Source organism: Crinia signifera, chromosome 6 (assembly GCF_055691185.1).
Source record: "Crinia signifera chromosome 6, ASM5569118v1, whole genome shotgun sequence".
NCBI lineage: Eukaryota > Metazoa > Chordata > Amphibia > Anura > Myobatrachidae > Crinia > Crinia signifera.
Window position 1 is genome coordinate 25,548,635 of NC_139222.1, and position 20,915 is coordinate 25,569,549.

At 42.3% G+C, this 20,915-nt stretch overlaps 2 protein-coding genes across 2 annotated transcripts in view; one reads left to right on the top strand and one right to left on the bottom strand.

Annotated features, from left to right (window-relative positions):
- LOC146010134 (uncharacterized) overlaps positions 1 to 1,055 on the bottom strand; it is a 53,645-nt gene extending 52,590 nt beyond the window's left edge. The window contains exons 1-2 of the mRNA XM_083151072.1: positions 993 to 1,055; positions 274 to 427 (exon numbers count right to left, since the gene is read on the bottom strand). Of these exons, the coding sequence (XP_083007198.1) occupies positions 274 to 378 (105 nt within the window). The 5' untranslated portion in view covers positions 379 to 427; positions 993 to 1,055. The remainder of the gene's footprint in view (positions 1 to 273; positions 428 to 992) is intronic.
- The window catches only part of LOC146009552 (uncharacterized), a 485,071-nt gene that overhangs the window by 317,738 nt on the left and 146,418 nt on the right, over positions 1 to 20,915 (top strand). The window lies entirely within an intron of this gene.

A 20,915-nucleotide genomic window follows, 5' to 3' on the forward strand; every position in this document is an offset into this window, starting at 1 on the left:
CCCTGTATTATTACTATAGATATAAGTGACATCACAGTGACGCTCCCAGATCCCCTCACCTCCCCAGTCATGTCCCTGTATTATTACTATAGATATAAGTGATGTCACAGTGACGCTCCCAGATCCCCTCACCTCCCCAGTCATGTCCCTGTATTATTACTATAGATATAAGTGATGTCACAGTGATGCTCCCAGATCCCCTCCCCAGTCACGTCCCTGTATTATTACTATAGATATATGTGATGTCACAGTGACACTCCCAGATCCCCTCACCTCCCCAGTCAGCAGGTAGATGATCTCCAGGGTGAGATTTAGTATCCTCTCAGTCATGTGACTCTGGTCCTTGTCCAACCTCAGGGAATCAGTGACGCATCTCATCCTCACGTGATGTCTGGTAAACACTCTGTTTTACTCACTGCTCTGTAGTCTAGGAGTAAATATAATAATTACAATAAACACCACAGGCCGCTCCCCCTGTAGAATACTGATAAGTTATAACAGGACACCACAGGCCGCTCTCACTGTAGAATACTAATAACAGGATACCACAAGCCACTCCTCCTGTAGAATACTACTAATAGGACACAACAGGCTGCTCCCCCTGTATAAAACTCATAACCTGACACCACAGGCCACTCCCCCTGTATAATACTGATAACGGGACACTACAGGCTGCTCCCCCTGTGTATAATAGATAGTAGGACACCTCAGGCTGCTCCCCCTGTATAATACTTTTAATAGGACACCACAGGCCACTCCACCTCTGATAACAGGACACCACAGGCCGCTCCCCCTGTTTAATATTGATAACAGTACATCACAGGCTGCTCCCCCTGTAGAATACTGATAACAGGACACCACAACCTGCTCCCCATGTAGAATACTAATAATAAGACACCACAGGCTGCTCCTCCTGTAGAATACGAATCACAGGGCACCACAGGGTGCTACTTTCTCCCTGTGAGCTGCTGCCGCGTGACCTGTGGACTCACCTCGGGCAGTTACTTACAGCCTGCTCTCTGTCGACGGAGGACATTTACAGTGCACAACCAGCTTCCGGTCTGCATGGTAAAGCTCTACGTTTCCTGTATGGTCTTCCGATGTGTGCGTTCCAGGCGCGGTCCATATGCCGGAAGTTGTATGTGTAACTGTGTAGAATTCCAAATTTTTATGGGTTATTTATATACTGGGGTGAGGTCGGTGCCTACGACGCTGCTAGGCAGCAGCAAGTAATGCTGCTTTCAGACCGCATAACTGGCTTTGACCCTGTATTTGGAAACGTTTCCAAAAATGGGTCTGCCAGATAAAACCCCTTTCACACCGCAGCACTTAAACGGTATATTACCGTTTAAGTGCCGATTTTTGCGCTAAAATACCGGTTCAGAAACGGGTAGGACCCTGCATTTTAACCGGTTAGAAAAAACGGCATTTTCTAACCGGTTAAGTGGGACTGGACCTTTCAGACCGCACACATTACCGTTTTAAAAGGGTAAAAAAACGGCAATTTACCGTTTTAAAAGTGCGGTCTGAAAGGGGCATAAGATATACTGTTGGTTTTATTGTCACTGGGCGGTGGAGCACGCTTCGGGAAAAAAAAAATCCTGTTGTTTTTATTATTATTATTATACAGGGGAGCAGAATGTAGTGTCCTATCATTATTATGCAGGGAGAGCAGACTTTGGTGTCTTATTATTATGCAGGGGAGCAGACTGATGTCTAACTATTATACAGGGGGAGCAGACTGTGGTGTCTTATCATTATTATATACGGGGAGCAGACTGGTGTCTAACTATTATACAGGGGGAGCAGACAGTGGTGTCTTATCATTGTTATACAGGGGGAGCAGACTGTGGTGTCCTATCATTATTATACAAGGGGAGCAGACTGGTGTCTTATTATTATAGAGGTAGATGAGACTGTGGTGTCTTATTATTATTATATGAGGGAGCAGAATGTGGTGTCCTGTTAATATTATTATACAGGGGGAGCAGCCTGTGATGTCCTGTTATTAGTATACAGGGGGAGCAGCCTGTGGTGTCCTATTATTAGTATACAGGAGGAACAGCCTGTGGTGTCTTGTTATTATTATTATTATTATTATTATACGGGGGAGCAGAATGTGGTGTCCTGATATTATTATTATTATTATACAGGGGGAGCAGCCTGTGATGTCCTGTTATTAGTATACAGGGGGAGCAGCCTGTAGTGTCCTATTATTAGTATACAGGAGGAACAGCCTGTGGTGTCTTGTTATTATTATTATAGTGGGGGAGCAGACTGTGGTGTCCTGTTATTAGTATACAGGGGGAGCAGCCTGTGGTGTCCTGTTATTAGTATACAGGGGGAGCAGCCTGTGGTGTCCTGTTATTATTATACAGGGGGAGCAGACTGTGGTGTCCTATTATTAGTATACAGGAGGAACAGCCTGTGGTGTCTTGTTATTATTATTATAGTGGGGGAGCAGACTATGGTGTCATGTTATTAGTATACAGGGGGAGCAGCCTGTGGTGTCCTGTTATTAGTATACAGGGGGAGCAGACTGTGGTGTCCTATTATTAGTATACAGGAGGAACAGCCTGTGGTGTCTTGTTATTATTATTATTATTATAGTGGGGGAGCAGACTGTGGTGTCCTGTTATTAGTATACAGGGGGAGCAGCCTGTGGTGTCCTGTTATTAGTATACAGATGGAGCAGCCTGTGGTGTCATATTATTAGTATACAGGAGGAACAGCCTGTGGTGTCTTGTTATTATTATTATTATTATACGGGGGAGCAGAATGTGGTGTCCTGTTATTATTATTATACAGGGGGAGCAGACTGTGGTGTCCTGTTATTAGTATACAGGGGGAGCAGCCTGTGATGTCCTGTTATTAGTATACAGGGGGAGCAGCCTGTGGTGTCCTATTATTAGTATACAGGAGGAACAGCCTGTGGTGTCTTGTTATTATTATTATTATTATTATTATACGGGGGAGCAGAATGTGGTGTCCTGTTATTATTATTATACAGGGGGAGCAGCCTGTGATGTCCTGTTATTAGTATACAGGGGGAGCAGCCTGTAGTGTCCTATTATTAGTATACAGGAGGAACAGCCTGTGGTGTCTTGTTATTATTATTATAGTGGGGGAGCAGACTGTGGTGTCCTGTTATTAGTATACAGGGGGAGCAGCCTGTGGTGTCCTGTTATTAGTATACAGGGGGAGCAGCCTGTGGTGTCCTGTTATTATTATACAGGGGGAGCAGACTGTGGTGTCCTATTATTAGTATACAGGAGGAACAGCCTGTGGTGTCTTGTTATTATTATTATAGTGGGGGAGCAGACTATGGTGTCATGTTATTAGTATACAGGGGGAGCAGCCTGTGGTGTCCTGTTATTAGTATACAGGGGGAGCAGACTGTGGTGTCCTATTATTAGTATACAGGAGGAACAGCCTGTGGTGTCTTGTTATTATTATTATTATTATTATAGTGGGGGAGCAGACTGTGGTGTCCTGTTATTAGTATACAGGGGGAGCAGCCTGTGGTGTCCTGTTATTAGTATACAGATGGAGCAGCCTGTGGTGTCATATTATTAGTATACAGGAGGAACAGCCTGTGGTGTCTTGTTATTATTATTATAGTGGGGGAGCAGACTGTGGTGTCCTATTATTATTATTATTATTATACAGGAGGAACAGCCTGTGGTGTCTTGTTATTATTATTATAGTGGGGGAGCAGACTGTGGTGTCCTGTTATTAGTATACAGGGGGAGCAGCCTGTGGTGTCCTGTTATTAGTATACAGGGGGAGCAGCCTGTGGTGTCCTGTTATTATTATACAGGGGGAGCAGACTGTGGTGTCCTATTATTAGTATACAGGAGGAACATTATACGGGGGAGCAGAATGTGGTGTCCTGTTATTATTATTATACAGGGGGAGCAGCCTGTGATGTCCTGTTATTAGTATACAGGGGGAGCAGCCTGTAGTGTCCTATTATTAGTATACAGGAGGAACAGCCTGTGGTGTCTTGTTGTTATTATTATTATAGTGGGGGAGCAGACTGTGGTGTCCTGTTATTAGTATACAGGGGGAGCAGCCTGTGGTGTCCTGTTATTAGTATACAGGGGGAGCAGCCTGTGGTGTCCTGTTATTATTATACAGGGGGAGCAGGCTGTGGTGTCCTATTATTAGTATACAGGAGGAACAGCCTGTGGTGTCTTGTTATTATTATTATAGTGGGGGAGCAGACTATGGTGTCATGTTATTAGTATACAGGGGGAGCAGCCTGTGGTGTCCTGTTATTAGTATACAGGGGGAGCAGACTGTGGTGTTCTATTATTAGTATACAGGAGGAACAGACTGTGGTGTCCTGTTATTAGTATACAGGGGGAGCAGCCTGTGGTGTCCTGTTATTAGTATACAGATGGAGCAGCCTGTGGTGTCATATTATTAGTATACAGGAGGAACAGCCTGTGGTGTCTTGTTATTATTATTATAGTGGGGGAGCAGACTGTGGTGTCCTATTATTATTATTATTATTATACAGGAGGAACAGCCTGTGGTGTCTTGTTATTATTATTATTATTATAGTGGGGGAGCAGACTGTGGTGTCCTGTTATTAGTATACAGGGGGAGCAGCCTGTGGTGTCCTGTTATTAGTATACAGGGGGAGCAGCCTGTGGTGTCCTGTTATTATTATACAGGGGGAGCAGACTGTGGTGTCCTATTATTAGTATACAGGAGGAACAGCCTGTGGTGTCTTGTTATTATTATTATAGTGGGGGAGCAGACTGTGGTGTCCTGTTATTAGTATACAGGGGGAGCAGCCTGTGGTGTCCTGTTATTAGTATACAGGGGGAGCAGCCTGTGGTGTCATATTATTAGTATACAGGAGGAGCAGAATGTGGTGTCCTGTTATTATTATTATACAGGGGGAGCAGCCTGTGATGTCCTGTTATTAGTATACAGGGGGAGCAGCCTGTAGTGTCCTATTATTAGTATACAGGAGGAACAGCCTGTGGTGTCTTGTTATTATTATTATAGTGGGGGAGCAGACTGTGGTGTCCTGTTATTAGTATACAGGGGGAGCAGCCTGTGGTGTCCTGTTATTAGTATACAGGGGGAGCAGCCTGTGGTGTCCTGTTATTATTATACAGGGGGAGCAGACTGTGGTGTCCTATTATTAGTATACAGGAGGAACAGCCTGTGGTGTCTTGTTATTATTATTATAGTGGGGGAGCAGACTATGGTGTCATGTTATTAGTATACAGGGGGAGCAGCCTGTGGTGTCCTGTTATTAGTATTGAAAGATTCCGGAATGTGACCTTTCTCTAGAGCACGCAGTTATCTCAGAGCCTTGGAAATGACTGTCCGACAGGGTCTCTTTCAAACAGGTTTATTCACACAAACTCCTTAGCTCGTTGGTCATATACTTATACCATGAAACACAAATGATTCCTCCCCCTTATGGGAGGGGATATTACCAAATACATACATGTTCACATGCTACACTCCCCTAGTGTGGAGTTACAAAGTCTATAACTGGTTTGAGTAATTTTACTATGCCATCTCCGATGACATGGAAGAGTGTATTTCCCCATATGGGTATCATTAGCAACTTTGACTTATTTACAGAACCTGAAACTCAGAAGGAATATATTTTAACCCATTCAGCTTCCTGTACACAAGATAATTATAATGCTAGTACATATGGGTCTTTATAATACTCTGTACTGACAAGACTTATGCTATGGTATAAGTAATATAATGTTGAGTAAGATAAACTCTATCATTTACTCCCTCCTTTTTATAATAATTAAACATTACAATTGAGGTTACATTGTTTACATACAGTAGTAAACAAAGTCAAAAATACAAAAATTATTATAAATATAAGAAAACTCATAGTGGTCGGACATCTTACAATTCAAACTGCCTAACTATGCAAAGTATTAGTCACATCAGATGGTTCTAGTGGGTTATGGCCCTGAGAACAAGGTAGCTTCTCCCCGTCGTCAGAGAGCAATTGGCTGTTCGCTCACATCCATCGGAATAGACTGATTCTCTGCTTTCTGTGTCCTTCCAGATATGAGTTTTTTGAACTTGGTTGTAGTTGCAGCGGACTGACACTGTTTCATACAAATAGAGAAAACACACATCAATACCTTGAAAGCAATATAAGCAAGTATACATAGTCCTATAATTTTTAGGCCAAACATGAGAATTCCCATAACCCATCCACCGATTCCTGAAAACCATGTAGATGGATTTAGAAAAGACAGCCAGCCCCAATCACCTCCTAGAGTGTCAGGTGTATTATGCTTAGTGGCATAGATCTTTTTTTCTTCTTCTATCTCTCGTACATGTTTTTCTATTGTCTCTTGTGCATTGTCAGTCTCATTAGTAATGAATGTACAACACAATATTCCTGTCTGAGTATATAATGTCATACAATAACCTCCTGTCTGTGCCGTTAAGTGATCCAGAACTAATCTGTGTTGTAACTGTTCTTTTTTTACCTCTTGAATTTCTCTACCTACATATCTAAAGGTGTTATCATATATCTCAGTAATGTTATCTAATAACATTGCAAGTGATTCAACTCTATAATATGATTTTGAACCAAATAAATCTAAAAATCCCATTCTCTCATGCCAGGGTGTGTAGATTAGCTTTCTTGCCTTTTTTCCTGCTTCCTTTATTTCCCTTCTGTCCCTGTGTATGGGATTATACTTCCTTACTTGGCCTTCTTGGCCTTTTATTATATTTTTTAGATCTTCATGATTTATCACTTGTGCTGCAGGTACTATGCGTCCTAGGGTGCAATTCCCATAGTCGCCATAAACAAGCCACTTGTAGGCGTATTTCCCACATAAATAATATAGATTCTTTGGGAGAATTGGAGGTATGTTGTCCCACATTCTCCTTAAGGTATCCAATCCTCTTTCTGTTGTTAGACTATCAATTACAAACTCGTTGGAATTGCTTCCTGTATCATTCAAAAAGTCAGGGAATCCTGGCCCTGGCCATACTCCAACATTTATCATTTTCCTTTGCACAGGGTCCCTCTGAGTTGGTGCTGAAAATACTTGAAATGGAGGTACTCCTGGTGTGGGATTATAAGGGATAGAACCAACTCGGAAAGGAGCCTTTGTGCAAGGGTAAAATGATCCCAGGTAGGTGTTTGATGGGAGATATGTTTCACCATGATCAGTTATGGTTTCACTTTTTCTTTTCTTAAAATCAATGCAAAAAGATACATTTGGGGTAACTAGGTGTGCTAGCAACTTAGGTGGTGTCTTGCGTAAGTATTGGTTTACTGATGCTTTGAATGGGACATCATCTGTACGGTTATCATAAAATTCTGTCCATTCATCAAATGTGATGGGGACGAATGTCCACTCTCCTCCCCCTCCTGAAGTAGGACCATGTGAACAGATCCAACAATTCGTAGTATTAAGGGCATTCCCTACCAAATTATGCAATTGCAACAACATGTTTTGGTTTTCTCCAGTAGGGGCCTTTCATCATTCTATGCATGTTTCCTCAGGTGGCTGTCCACAATACTCACAAATACACCTTGTGATGAGTGGTGAATTCCTACATTCATGGTTAGGGTTTACTACTTCCCTTTTTCTCACATAATGTGGTTTGGGATAGACTATAGAGGTAACTTGTACTGTACTGTTGTTATTAACATAATCTGGTGCCTCTAGTATTGTACATAACCATATTATTGCAACTATTGTGGTTGCCAAACACAGAATGCATCCCCATAAACTTTTATCGGGTTTGGGCCCCAATAACATCTCAGCAAACTGCATCTTCAAACTTAACTTGTAATCGTTTACAATGGGAGGCATGAATCCATGTGTCCCTCCCCTGTAGCTTTACTGATGTTGGTGTAGTCAGTAGGACCTGAAATGGACCATCATATCTGGGCTCAAGCGATTTTCGTACGTGTCTTTTGAGATACACCCAATCTCCTGGCTGGAGATGATGCGGATTGTTTTCTGCTGTAGAATCTGGAAGTGAAGCATAAGCTGCAACATGAAGTTCAGTTAGTCTTTTAGTTAGTTCTTTTACATAACAGGTTAGATCTGCATGTTTATGCACAAGTTCTTGTGGGTAGTAACATCCTATCCTAGGTATGCTACCAAATAGGACCTCATATGGAGAGTATCCTGACTTTTTATGAGGAATGGTCCTCATACTAAAAAGTGCTAGAGGTAAACATTCTACCCATGTTTTACCTGTGTCCTTCATTGCCTTCATAATCTTGGACTTCAAAGTATAATTCGTTCTCTCCACCAAGCCAGAGGCCTCAGGCCTGTGAGCCGAGTGGAAAGCCTGTTGTATACCCAAATCCTGCATTATGTGTCTCATTACTTCACCTGTAAAGTGTGTCCCCCTATCTGACTCAATGACATCTGGGACACCATATCTACAGACAATTTCTGAGAGGATTTTCTTAGCTGTATTCCTTGCTGTGGCCTTTGCTACAGCGAAAGCCTCAACCCATTTTGATAGAATGTCCACTATTACAAGTGCATATTCATACACTCCACACTTGGGCATCTGAATGTAGTCAATCTGCAGTCTCTGAAAAGGAGCTGTTGCTTTTGGTATTGCCCCTTGTGGAGTTTTTACTCTTATCCCTGGATTGCTTGTTCCACAGATCCAGCATGCTTGTGTATGAAGTGTTGCTGCTGATTGGAATCCTGGAGCAATCCATCTCTCTTTAGTAATGGCAGTCATTTGATCTTTCCCAAGGTGGGTCTGTCCATGAGTGACTTGGCACATGGCTGGGTATAGTACTCTGGGTAGACATAACAGTTCATCTTTTTTCCAGAGCTCTGTTTCTTCATCTTTTGCTGCACCTTTCCTTTGCCATTCTGCTTTTTCCACTGGACCTGCTTGGTCTTGGAACTTCTTTAATTGCTGCATATCTGCCATGTGTTGTGGTTCTTCCGTTTCCGTCACGACCATGTAGTGTCTTCCTTCTACTGGCTGGGCTTTTGCTGCTCTCTTAGCTTCTGCATCTGCAAGATTGTTTCCTCTTGTTTCTTTTGTTTGATTCTTTGTGTGTGCTTGAATCTTGATGATGGCAACTTTGTGTGGCTTCATTAATGCTTGAAAAAGTTTTTTAATGAGGTCAGCGTGCTGTATCTGTTTACCTGTAACTGTTTTAAAGTCTCTGTTTTTTTTTTCAGATCAAACCATAGTCCATTGTCACTCCCCAGCTGTATCTGGAATCTGTATAAATGTTCGCTGTTGTATGCTCTGCGTGCTCCAATGCTTTAGTAAGGGCCACAAGTTCAGCTGCTTGTGCTGATAAGTGTGCTGGTAGGGCTCCAGAAGTTACTACTTCAGTGTCAGTAGTGACGGCATATCCAGTGTAGGGCTTGCCATCTTCATAGTATCTGGACCCATCAACATATAGTTCATAATGAGCATTGGGTATGGGCATATCTTGGACGTGTGGCAATGTCTGGGTTTCTTGTTCCATCAAAGCAAGACAGTCATGGGAAAATTTTTAAGTATTAGTATTTTCCTTTTTTTTTTGTCCTCACTTTCAGCTTTTGTATCGACTTCCATTCTCTGGGCTGTGTTAGATGATACTGTGCTGACAGAAGGCGCTTGTCCCCCTCATTCTCCCTCCTTTTGAACATTGATGTTCATACTCCTTTTGTTCCGGCAACAGAGCTGGTAAGAGTGTCAGGACTGAGGGTAGTGCACCTCTTGATTGTCACGTTGGTTGCACACAATAGGGACACTTCGTACTTGGTGAGTCTAGCCGCTGAAAGTTGTTTGGTTCTTGCTTGTCGTAGGATTTCTGTAACAGCTTGTGGTACTTGTATAGTTAGTTCATGATTACGAACAATGTCTATGCACTTGTACTTCAATACAGCAGCCGCTGCTACAGCTTTAATACATGTAGGTGATCCTTGGCTGATATTGTCAAGCCTGCTGGAATAGTAAGCAAGAGGTCTTTGTCTTGTTCCGTGGATCTGTGTTAACACTCCCAAAGCATGTCCTCTTTCCTCATGACAATATAAGGTGAAAAGTTTAGAATAGTCTGGCAGGCCTAAGGCAGGTGAAGAAGCACTGGCCAACTTTAGTTGCTGAATTGCTTGAGCGATGTCTTCATCTGTTGGATGTGGACCCTCTGTTTTGATGGCCTTGCATAATGTTTGCATGTAAACTGATGCAAGAGGTATACAGTCTCTGCAATAGCCCACCAGGCTCAGGAATGACCTGACTTGTTACACAGTCTTTGGTACTTTGGCTTGCAGTATTAGCTGCTTTCTGTCTTCTGTCAGGTGTTTGATGCCTTGAGAGATACAATGTCCAAGATAGATGATTTTTTGCTTACAGAGCTGTAGTTTTTCTTTTGAAGCTCTGCAGTCTTGTTCTTCCACGAACTTGAGTAGAGACACTGTTTCCTGTTGGCATTTGGCTTGAGTTGTAGTAGTTAACAAGAGGTCATCGACATACTGGATAAGCTGAGTTTCTTCTGAGAAAAAAAAGGGTCTCCAAGCCTGGAGAACCAGTGACATGGCTTCAGAGTAGTTATTGGGACTATTAGCAGCCCCCTGGGGTAATCGTGTCCAGCAATATTGTTTGCCATCATGTGTAAAAGATAACAGTTCTTGAGAGTCTTTAGTGATGGGCACATCATTTGCCAGATCGATCACCGTAAACCAGGCCCCTGATGGTGGGATCTGATTCAGCAAGGTGTGTGGATTAGGCACAATGGGACAATTAATTAACAGTCTCTTGTTGACCTCTCTAAGGTCATGAATCATTCATGAAACAAAGACGTCGACCATGGAGATCTACTTTGAACAAGGATGCCGGACTGTAGATAAGCTTGTAGTTGCTTGGTGATGGCGACTCTTTGATCAGGATTCAGTGGATATTGCTTTACGGATACTGGCACTGCTCCTGGCTTTAGTTGCAGTTGGACAGGTTGTACGTTCAGCTTGCCAGTGTCCATCTTCCCCTTAGACCACAGCTTGTCTGGTACTTGGGATGTGATCCAATCTGGGAGGATAACTTCAGCAAAATCTGTAATAGATGACGGGGAGAGAAACTGCCTATACCCACAAATGACACAAAACAGACTATAAAATCCACTAATGAGCACACATGCTACACCTGTGCAGCCTAACAGAACACTCAAGCTATAGATCCATAGGAGTAGCTGTGCCCACAAATACAAGAACAAGTGAATAAGGCAAAACCCCAAAAGCTAATGCAAAACCTGGAAAACTAATCCAGAGAGACCATACAAACTAAACACAAAACAGAAAATTTCTAACGAAATACCCAAAACAGGAATGAGCCACTCTGTGGCTTGTAACAATGTTTCAGTAAAGTATCATTTTTCATATTAGGCTATGAAAGATAACATAGTCACATATGAACAACAATAGGAACTGTGTTTATTTTAGCACTGCATTTTTAACGTAAAACTAAATTTCCAAATAATTTCATAGTAAAGAAGTATAACGTTCCCTTCAAATACTAAGTTCTTATTAAATGCACACATATGTGTTTGAGTATGTGTGTATATATCCACATATTTTCTTACTTTAAGGAAAAATTCAAGTAGTAATACCCAATGAAAATTAAGAAATATCTGATATGCAAAAAATACACTTCATTGTACTGAAAAGTTTGCTATGATTCTATAAAAAGAGAACAGAAAATAGCAGTCAGCTCGTATCTTTAACTAAGGAGACAAAAAAACAAATGTTACTGTCACATAATTGTTTTAAAAAAAACAACAAATTAAACATACAACTTAAATACTGATCAAATTTCTAAAAGAAAAATAAAAAAACAATTTTAAAGTCAGCGCTATAATCCTAAAAGAATGATTCTTGTAGCTAGCTTACTGCAATAGCAGATGTTGTGACGTCACATGCATTGAACATAAAGAGACATTCACTGTTACACACACTGTGTTAAGCATAGAGCAGCTACGTGATCTTTCGTGACCTTTAGCTGTCATGCAGTCAGTTAAAATCCTTAACATGCTCAAATGTTAAATACTGAATGTTTAAATACACTTTAGTATTAAAATTCACCAAATGCAAAGATCATAATTGCATACATATGAATTAGACATGCACATTAAACATTACAAATGATTACACACATGTAATGACACAAATTTGATGATTTTAGTTCATTACTTTGAACACAAAACTGTACATTTGATTCTGCGCATTGGTAATATGAGGAAAATTAAGATATTAATTTACAGTATTTTCCTGGCCAGGATACATTTTCCAAAATCACCAATTTGCAGACTTTCAAACAAAGTTTTTTTTATTTTCTCAGATCAGTTGTTTGATCTGGGCACATATTTTTTTATTCCTATGATTTTTAAATAAAAACAAAACTTTAATTTCTTTTTATAGTTACTTTGGATGTCATTATTTTTATCTGGATTTTTATACTGTCTGTCTTTGTTTAAGATACTCATTTTTATTCTTAATTGCTTGCGTGTCCTAGCCTCAGATAACCCATCTTTGGGTGGACTTTCAAATGGCACCTCTTTTTCCCCGTATTTTTTATCTTGTAATTCCTGTAACACTGTAAGCCATATATTAACTGTATCTATATAACCTTTTTTCCTGTAGCCAATGTGCGTTCGTCACTTGGAATTGCTTCCATGCGACAGGATCTAAACTTCTATCCTTATGAAAATTAGCCCTTCTTAAAATCGAAACGATCGATTTGATCGATTTCTAACCTTCCCTTTCTGCTACAACCTCTAGGGGGGGGGGAGGAGCGCTCCATTAACCTTCCACTGTTCACTCCCATAGGATTAATTACTTCCTGTGGGTGTGGCCATTATCCACGTGCGTAAAGCAGCGTGTAACGTTGTGCAAAAAGGTAAAACAACTGTGCTTCTATTGGCTAAAGTTTAATATAGATGCTGCTTTCAGTTCCTTGTTTTCAATCTAAGTCAAAATATCATAACCACTTATCAGGACAATAATATGATACCACTTTTATAACCTGGGCAGACATCCTGTTCTGAGCACTTTAAAAATGTATTACTGCAAGCAATTCTGTTATATGCACCTTACGCTTGTTGCTGTTTAAATGACAATTAGACAGACAATCCGTCACTCACACCCCAACATGTACGTAAACACTTCTAGTTTTATAAGGGCTGTATCCTAATTGGTTCAAAATGGCTTCCAGGGGCATTCTTTGAAATAAGGCAGGTCCAGCCTATCACAGCATATTCCAATGAAAGTCTTAGAAGCTTTTTTGAACTTTATTCACACCTTATAACTTATTTGTGTTTACAAGACAAACAACAAAAACGCTTTTAGAGCACTTTGTCCGGCGTTAACCAGAAGTAATACCGGACTCAGATCGCTCCACTTACAAGCCTCGTTAAGATGGCCAATTCATACAACATGAAACATGTGCAATACAAAATTCTGACAAACAAACAAAAACTCCAAAAAAATAAAAATAAAAATAAATAAATAAATAAAAATAAATAAAAAAATAAATAAATAAAAAAAAAATAATAATAAATAAATAAAAAACAAACACAACTTATGCAGTCATATCCAAAGCTGTGCGATATCCAAATGCTCTATATATGGGTTTTTTATATGAAGTTTGCAAGAGAAACGTAAGTGTACATTTATGCTCTGCCTTTTAAAACAGGGATTCTGAGAGAGTAAAATATATACATATATTTATATATATATATTTTTTTAAAGAGATTCCACTCACCTCAGATCCCTCTGTAAATAGCAGACACAAATGTACGCATTCTTTCTTGCTTCTTGTCATCCGAGGACGGGCCACCACTGAAAGCTTTCGGAATGTGACCTTTCTCTAGAGCACGCAGTTATCTCAGAGCCTTGGAAATGACTGTCCGACAGGGTCTCTTTCAAACAGGTTTATTCACACAAACTCCTTAGCTCGTTGGTCATGTACTTATACTATGTAACACAAATGATTCCTCCCTCTTATGGGAGGGGATATTACCAAATACATACATGTTTACATGCGACACTCCCCTAGTGTGGAGTTACAAAGTCTATAACTGGTTTGACGTAATTTTACTATGCCATCTCCGATGACATGGAAGAGTGTATTTCCCCATATGGGTATCATTAGCAACTTTGACTTATTTACAGAACCTGAAACTCAGAAGGAATATATTTTAACCCATTCAGCTTCCTGTACACAAGATAATTATAATGCTAGTACATATGGGTCTTTATAATACTCTGTACTGACAAGACTTATGCTATGGTATAAGTAATATAATGTTGAGTAAGATAAACTCTATCAGTATACAGGGGGAGCAGACTGTGGTGTCCTATTATTAGTATACAGGAGGAACAGCCTGTGGTGTCTTGTTATTATTATTATTATTATTATAGTGGGGGAGCAGACTGTGGTGTCCTGTTATTAGTATACAGGGGGAGCAGCCTGTGGTGTCCTGTTATTAGTATACAGATGGAGCAGCCTGTGGTGTCATATTATTAGTATACAGGAGGAACAGCCTGTGGTGTCTTGTTATTATTATTATTATAGTGGGGGAGCAGACTGTGGTGTCCTATTATTATTATTATTATACAGGAGGAACAGCCTGTGGTGTCTTGTTATTATTATTATAGTGGGGGAGCAGACTGTGGTGTCCTGTTATTAGTATACAGGGGGAGCAGCCTGTGGTGTCCTGTTATTAGTATACAGGGGGAGCAGCCTGTGGTGTCCTGTTATTATTATACAGATGGAGCAGCCTGTGGTGTCATATTATTAGTATACAGGAGGAACAGCCTGTGGTGTCCTGTTATTATTAATATAGTGGGGGAGCAGACTGTGGTGTCCTATTATTATTAGTATACAGGAGGAACAGCCTGTGGTGTCTTGTTATTATTATAATAGTGGGGGAGCAGACTGTGGTGTCCTGTTATTAGTATACAGGGGGAGCAGCCTGTGGTGTCCTGTTATTAGTATACAGGGGGAGCAGCCTGTGGTGTCCTGTTATTATTATACAGGGGGAGCAGACTGTGGTGTCCTATTATTAGTATACAGGAGGAACAGCCTGTGGTGTCTTGTTATTATTATTATAGTGGGGGAGCAGACTGTGGTGTCCTGTTATTAGTATACAGGGGGAGCAGCCTGTGGTGTCCTGTTATTAGTATACAGGGGGAGCAGCCTGTGATGTCCTGTTATTATTATACAGGGGGAGCAGACTGTGGAGTCCTATTATTAGTATACAGGAGGAACAGCCTGTGGTGTCTTGTTATTATTATTATAGTGGGGGAGCAGACTGTGGTGTCCTGTTATTAGTATACAGGGGGAGCAGCCTGTGGTGTCCTGTTATTAGTATACAGGGGGAGCAGCCTGTGGTGTCCTGTTATTATTATACAGGGGGAGCAGACTGTGGTGTCCTATTATTAGTATACAGGAGGAACAGCCTGTGGTGTCTTGTTATTATTATTATACTGGGGGTAGCAGACTGTGGTGTCCTGTTATTATTATACAATGGTAGCAGACTGTGGTGTCCTGTTATTAGTATACAGGGGGAGCAGCCTGTGGTGTCATATTATTAGTATACAGGAGGAACAGCCTGTGGTGTCCTGTTATTATTATTATACTGGGGGTAGCAGACCGTGGTGTCCTGTTATTAGTATACAGGGGGAGCAGCCTGTGGTGTCCTATTATTAGTATACAGGAGGAACAGCCTGTGGTGTCCTGTTATTATTATTATACTGGGGGTAGCAGACCGTGGTGTCCTGTTATTAGTATACAGGAGGAACAGCCTGTGGTGTCCTGTTATTATTATTATACTGGGGGTAGCAGACCGTGGTGTCCTGTTATTAGTATACAGGGGGAGCAGCCTGTGGTGTCATATTATTAGTATACAGGAGGAACAGACTGTGGTGTCCTATTATTATTATACTGGGGGTAGAAGACCGTGGTGTCCTGTTATTATTATTATACAATGGTAGCAGACTGTAGTGTCCTGTTATTAGTATACAGGGGGAGCAGCCTGTGGTGTCCTGTTATTAGTATACAGGGGGAGCAGCCTGTGGTGTCCTGTTATTATTATTATACTGGGGGTAGCAGACCGTGGTGTCCTGTTATTATTATTATACAATGGTAGCAGACTGTGGTGTCCTGTTATTAGTATACAGGGGGAGCAGCCTGTGGTGTCCTGTTATTAGTATACAGGGGGAGCAGCCTGTGGTGTCCTGTTATTATTATTATACTGGGGGTAGCAGACCGTGGTGTCCTGTTATTATTATTATACAATGGTAGCAGACTGTGGTGTCCTGTTATTAGTATACAGGGGGAGCAGCCTGTGGTGTCCTCTTATTAAGCTTGCAAGCAGGACCCTCATACCTTTTATCATACCAGTTTGTTTTATCAGTTTTTCCTACTGTAAAGCACAATGGAATATGCTGCACTATATATAAGGAACTGTTAATAAATAAATATTAGTTTACAGGGGGAGCAGCCTGTGGTGTCCTGTTGTTTCTATTATTATACAAGACCCATTCCAGCAGGGACACAATGCTCGGCTCCTGGGCTTTCCTGTCTGTTTATGAGTGCCATCACCTGTGTTACGTCAGTAGTTCCCAAACTGTGGGGGTTATTCTGGTTGATTTAGAAGACTGCAAATTCGCAGCCTTTCGATTCTACCAGACGCTGCCCACCCCTCCTCCCCTCGCATGCCATGTATGCTCATCCAGTCGCAGGCTGTGGGGTTACACTCTGTGTTGGGTGCATGAGCCCGGAGAACACTCTGTTCTCCGTAGGCGCACGCACCCTGCACCTGCTCATGACCAGACGTACGCCACTGGTCTGAATGGGGGATGCGAACGGACCTGAATACCTGTGTGGCGGAGATCTTGCTGGTAATACCAGCAGATGATTGGCTTTCCCAGCAATGATGCGGGAGCGTGCAGTAGCTCATCACCAGGGCATACTGTATACTCTTGGTCTCTCGACTACGTGTAATCTTCTTTGATGTGAATTTGAGTGTGTTGCTCCCCACCAGCCACTAGATGGCATCTGACAGATCAAGTGAAGTGTTTGCTAGTTACTTACAGAATGGAACACTTCCGGTGTACCGCCAGCCTCTACCATTACAGGATGAGATGTTTTCTTGTAATATGTAAAGTTCCATTCGGGCCTAGATCCATTAATAGAAAGGCCATTCTTGGGTCTGACCCCTATTTTGGTCCTGGTCGCTTAGTCTGAGCAGTTTTCCACCAAGACGTTGGTGGCTTCTGTCATGTGTGTTGTCTAAATAAACGTGAGCACTGGGGCAACCTTAAAGCTGTGGTTAGCAGGGCCTTATTCTGCTTGGGGCCAGGCTAAAGCATAGCTATTTGCAGACCCAGGTGGACCTGGAAGCTGAATTAGCCCTTCTAGAATGACAGATTAAATCCCGCCTGTCCCGATCCCTTACCCAGGGGCTTAATGAGGTGCGCCACCATTTGCAATATTTTTTTCATACCCAAATGTAGTCTGCTTTACCTGACCATAGGTTTTATGAATCTGGTAACAGGGCTGATAGATTACTTGTTCTCATGTTTCATGGCCGACAGGCGAGAAATAGGATTCAATGTTTGTATGGTAAAGAACTGGTCATCCCTCCTGATAATGTATTGGCCAGCAGCCTTCTTAGCTGTACTCTATGACCTCCTGGAGGACCCCTCTCATCTTATACCTCTAGTCATGTAACTTACGGCTCAGATGCAGTTCTTCATTCCGCTTATACTTTCACCTTTAATTATTTGTATTTTACAATTAAAAAATTATCAAACATATTTAATTAGCTTGTAGTTAAATAAAAATTCCAGTCATTTATTTCATTTCTGACCGATGGAAGCACAAGCAAGAATACCACTGAGGGAGATGTGATTTTTGGGCTTGATTCTGGTTCACTTGCAAAAGCAAATTTTCCCTCTAATGGACAAAACCATGTGCACTGCAGGTGGGGCAGATGTTACTTTTGCAAGAGATTTAGATTTGGGTGGGGTTTTACTTCAAACTGATATCTATATTGCAGTGTAAAAATAAAGCAGTCAGTATTTACCCTGCACAGAAACAAAATAACTCACCCAAATCTAACACTCTCTGCACATGTTACATCAGCCCCACCTGCTGTGCACATGGTTTTTGAACATTAGAGAGTGAATTTGCAGCTTCCGGTGTCGATGGGGACGGCAGGCTCACAGACTACTGCACAGGACACGCTCCCAGCATCTGTGTGACGGACATGCCGCAATCCCCCCTCACGCAGCCAGAACATTCCGTGTGCCATGCTGTTCCCATATAGGCTGCGTGTGGTCATTGATGGTGAAAACAAGGTTTTTTTTCTACTCCCAGGCAGTTGACCACATGGCTGGACACTCACAGGCTGACGGGCCAAATTGGTCGACCCCGACGAGTAACCCTATTTGTTTTTCTATGCCTTGTTACTGTTCTACACCTCTTCCCTCGAGCTGGGACTAATTGTTGGGTTGATGAGTGGCTCAGTTACTTCTGTCCGTTCTCACAGCCGCAATGGACTTGGTTATCGTATTAGCATTGTTTGGGTCGTGCAGTGCTTGATTGGGCGGAGAGTCTGCTCTTCTGTCCTGTTGCCGGGAGCTAGTATGTAGTCAGCTCAGGGGAGTCTGTGTTCTAACTGCAAAACAATCAGGCGCGATATCAATCTCAAGGCTCCACTTTTCCATACGCACACTGTAAGAGCGTGCGTTGAATAGACACAATGGGCCTTATTCTAGTTCACTCTTTCTGACAATATCCTTCTTAGATGGACAAAACCATGTGCACTGCAGGGGGGCAGATGTAAAATGTGCAGAGAGAATTAGATTTGAGTGAGTTATTTTGTTTCTGTGCAGGGTAAATACCGGCTGCTTTATTTTTACACTGCAATATAGATCTCACTTTGAAGTAAAACCCCACCCAAATCTAACTCTCTCTGCACAAGTAACATCTGCCCCACCTGCAGTGCACATGGTTTTGTCCATCTAAGAAGGATTTTGTCAGAAAGAGTGAACTAGAATAAGACCCAACGGGTGGGCTTCTCCCAACAGGAATTCTGGAAAAATTGCTGTTTAGGACAGAAATGGAATTCACATTAAACGACTAAACAATAAAATTTATACACGTATACCAATAACTGCATGTAGGTGTAAAAGAGAGCGCCACACATCTGGAGAATTTATGAATAAAAATAAATAGATATATTTATTAGTTCGCTACAATTCAGTCTAAAAAAAAAAAACAATATACATAAAAACTGAATAGTAAGATAAAATTAGTTGGGCAACATATCAGTTCCTTAATAAATTGATAGGAATTGATATTCTTATGCTGCATTAGCTCCGGAGTGGTACCACCTTTTTAATTAATGAGTGAATAAAGTCTCTGAATACTCAAAGGGAATAGTGTTATGTGGGGTACACACCAGGACAATATGGCCCAAAACGAGCCAATTTAGATACAATCTCGACCAATTGTATGTAAATCGGCCATGTTTTGGGCCATTTCGCTGTACTTTTGATGCAATCAAATAGGGAATAGGGAGATAAATGAACAGCGGTAATACCTCTAAAGGGCCCCACACACAGCACAATATTCAGGCATTTTCTGAGCGATTTTAACAAATCGCTCAGAAAATGCCTGAAAATGCATGTAAATCGCTGTGTATATAGCCCACACAGCGATTTACATGCGCGCCCCCGCCGTTCTGAATCTGCACAAGATTCAGAACGGACCTGTCTGTCAATTCAGAGCAGTCGCTGAGATGCTCCTGCTCATCTCCCGCATGTGTGGCGCGGGGATGAGCAGGGCCATCTGAGCGACCGTCACTGAAGACGCCGCCAACAAGAAGCCCCGCTGTCACTCACCGCCCCACTGAAGCCGCTGCCGCTCGGAAGCATTCCTGCGTCAGTCCAAGCAAGTATTGGCTTCTCTCACTGCACTCACAGCTCCCTGCAACGCACCCCCGGGTCTGACACCCAGCACACAGCAGTGTCATATAGCTTACTCCCGCTATAGGCTGTCCTTGTATCTATTACTTCCGCTGACGCTGCCGCAGCACTAATGACAGGCACCCCTGCTGCCGAGGTGATTACAGGGTCCACTGTCACTGACATTAATGTAGGGAGTCGGGACCCGCGGCAGCCGGCGCTAATGGCTGGACCCGCTGCCATCGCCATTTGTGACAGGCACCCACTTCAGCCGGTGCTTATTACAGGTATCCTAATGGCGGGACCTGGTGGCTTGGGGGAGCTGGCAGTGTCTGCGGGGAGCACCGCCGCCGGGAAGCTGCTGCTATGATAGACGGGAGCAGCCTGCCCTGCCCCATCACAGACATAAGCCAGCATAGCCACAGGGCTCCTTCCCTGGGTCAGTAGAGTGCCCTGGAGATTCAGCCCGGCCCCTACCTACAGCACCTCACATGGCAACACAGCAAGAGGGCTCAGCCAATCCCTGCTCAGCTCAGAGGGGCATACAGGGCTGCCGTGCATGAGAGAAGTTCTGTTATTGGCTGCCATTGCAAGCCTTGTTGGTTTGTTGGCTTGTAAATACCAGGGAGTAAATACTCCTCCACAGGATAACTGGGGGCCACATCCAAGGCATCATGGAAGAGATGGAGAGAAGGTCTAGACGCCTACCGGGGTCTAGACGCCTATGTTTAGGGATGGGGACCCCTATACCACATTATATATATATATATATATATATATATACATATATATATATATACACACACATACATACATACACAGTGCAGTTTGATGGCATGTACGGCTGTGACAGTCGTGACAGATTTGAAATCTCCCGTGCTGAATCTCCCAATTTGAATCTCTGACACAAATCTCTCTGTATGTGGCTCATTGTCTGAAATGAGCCAC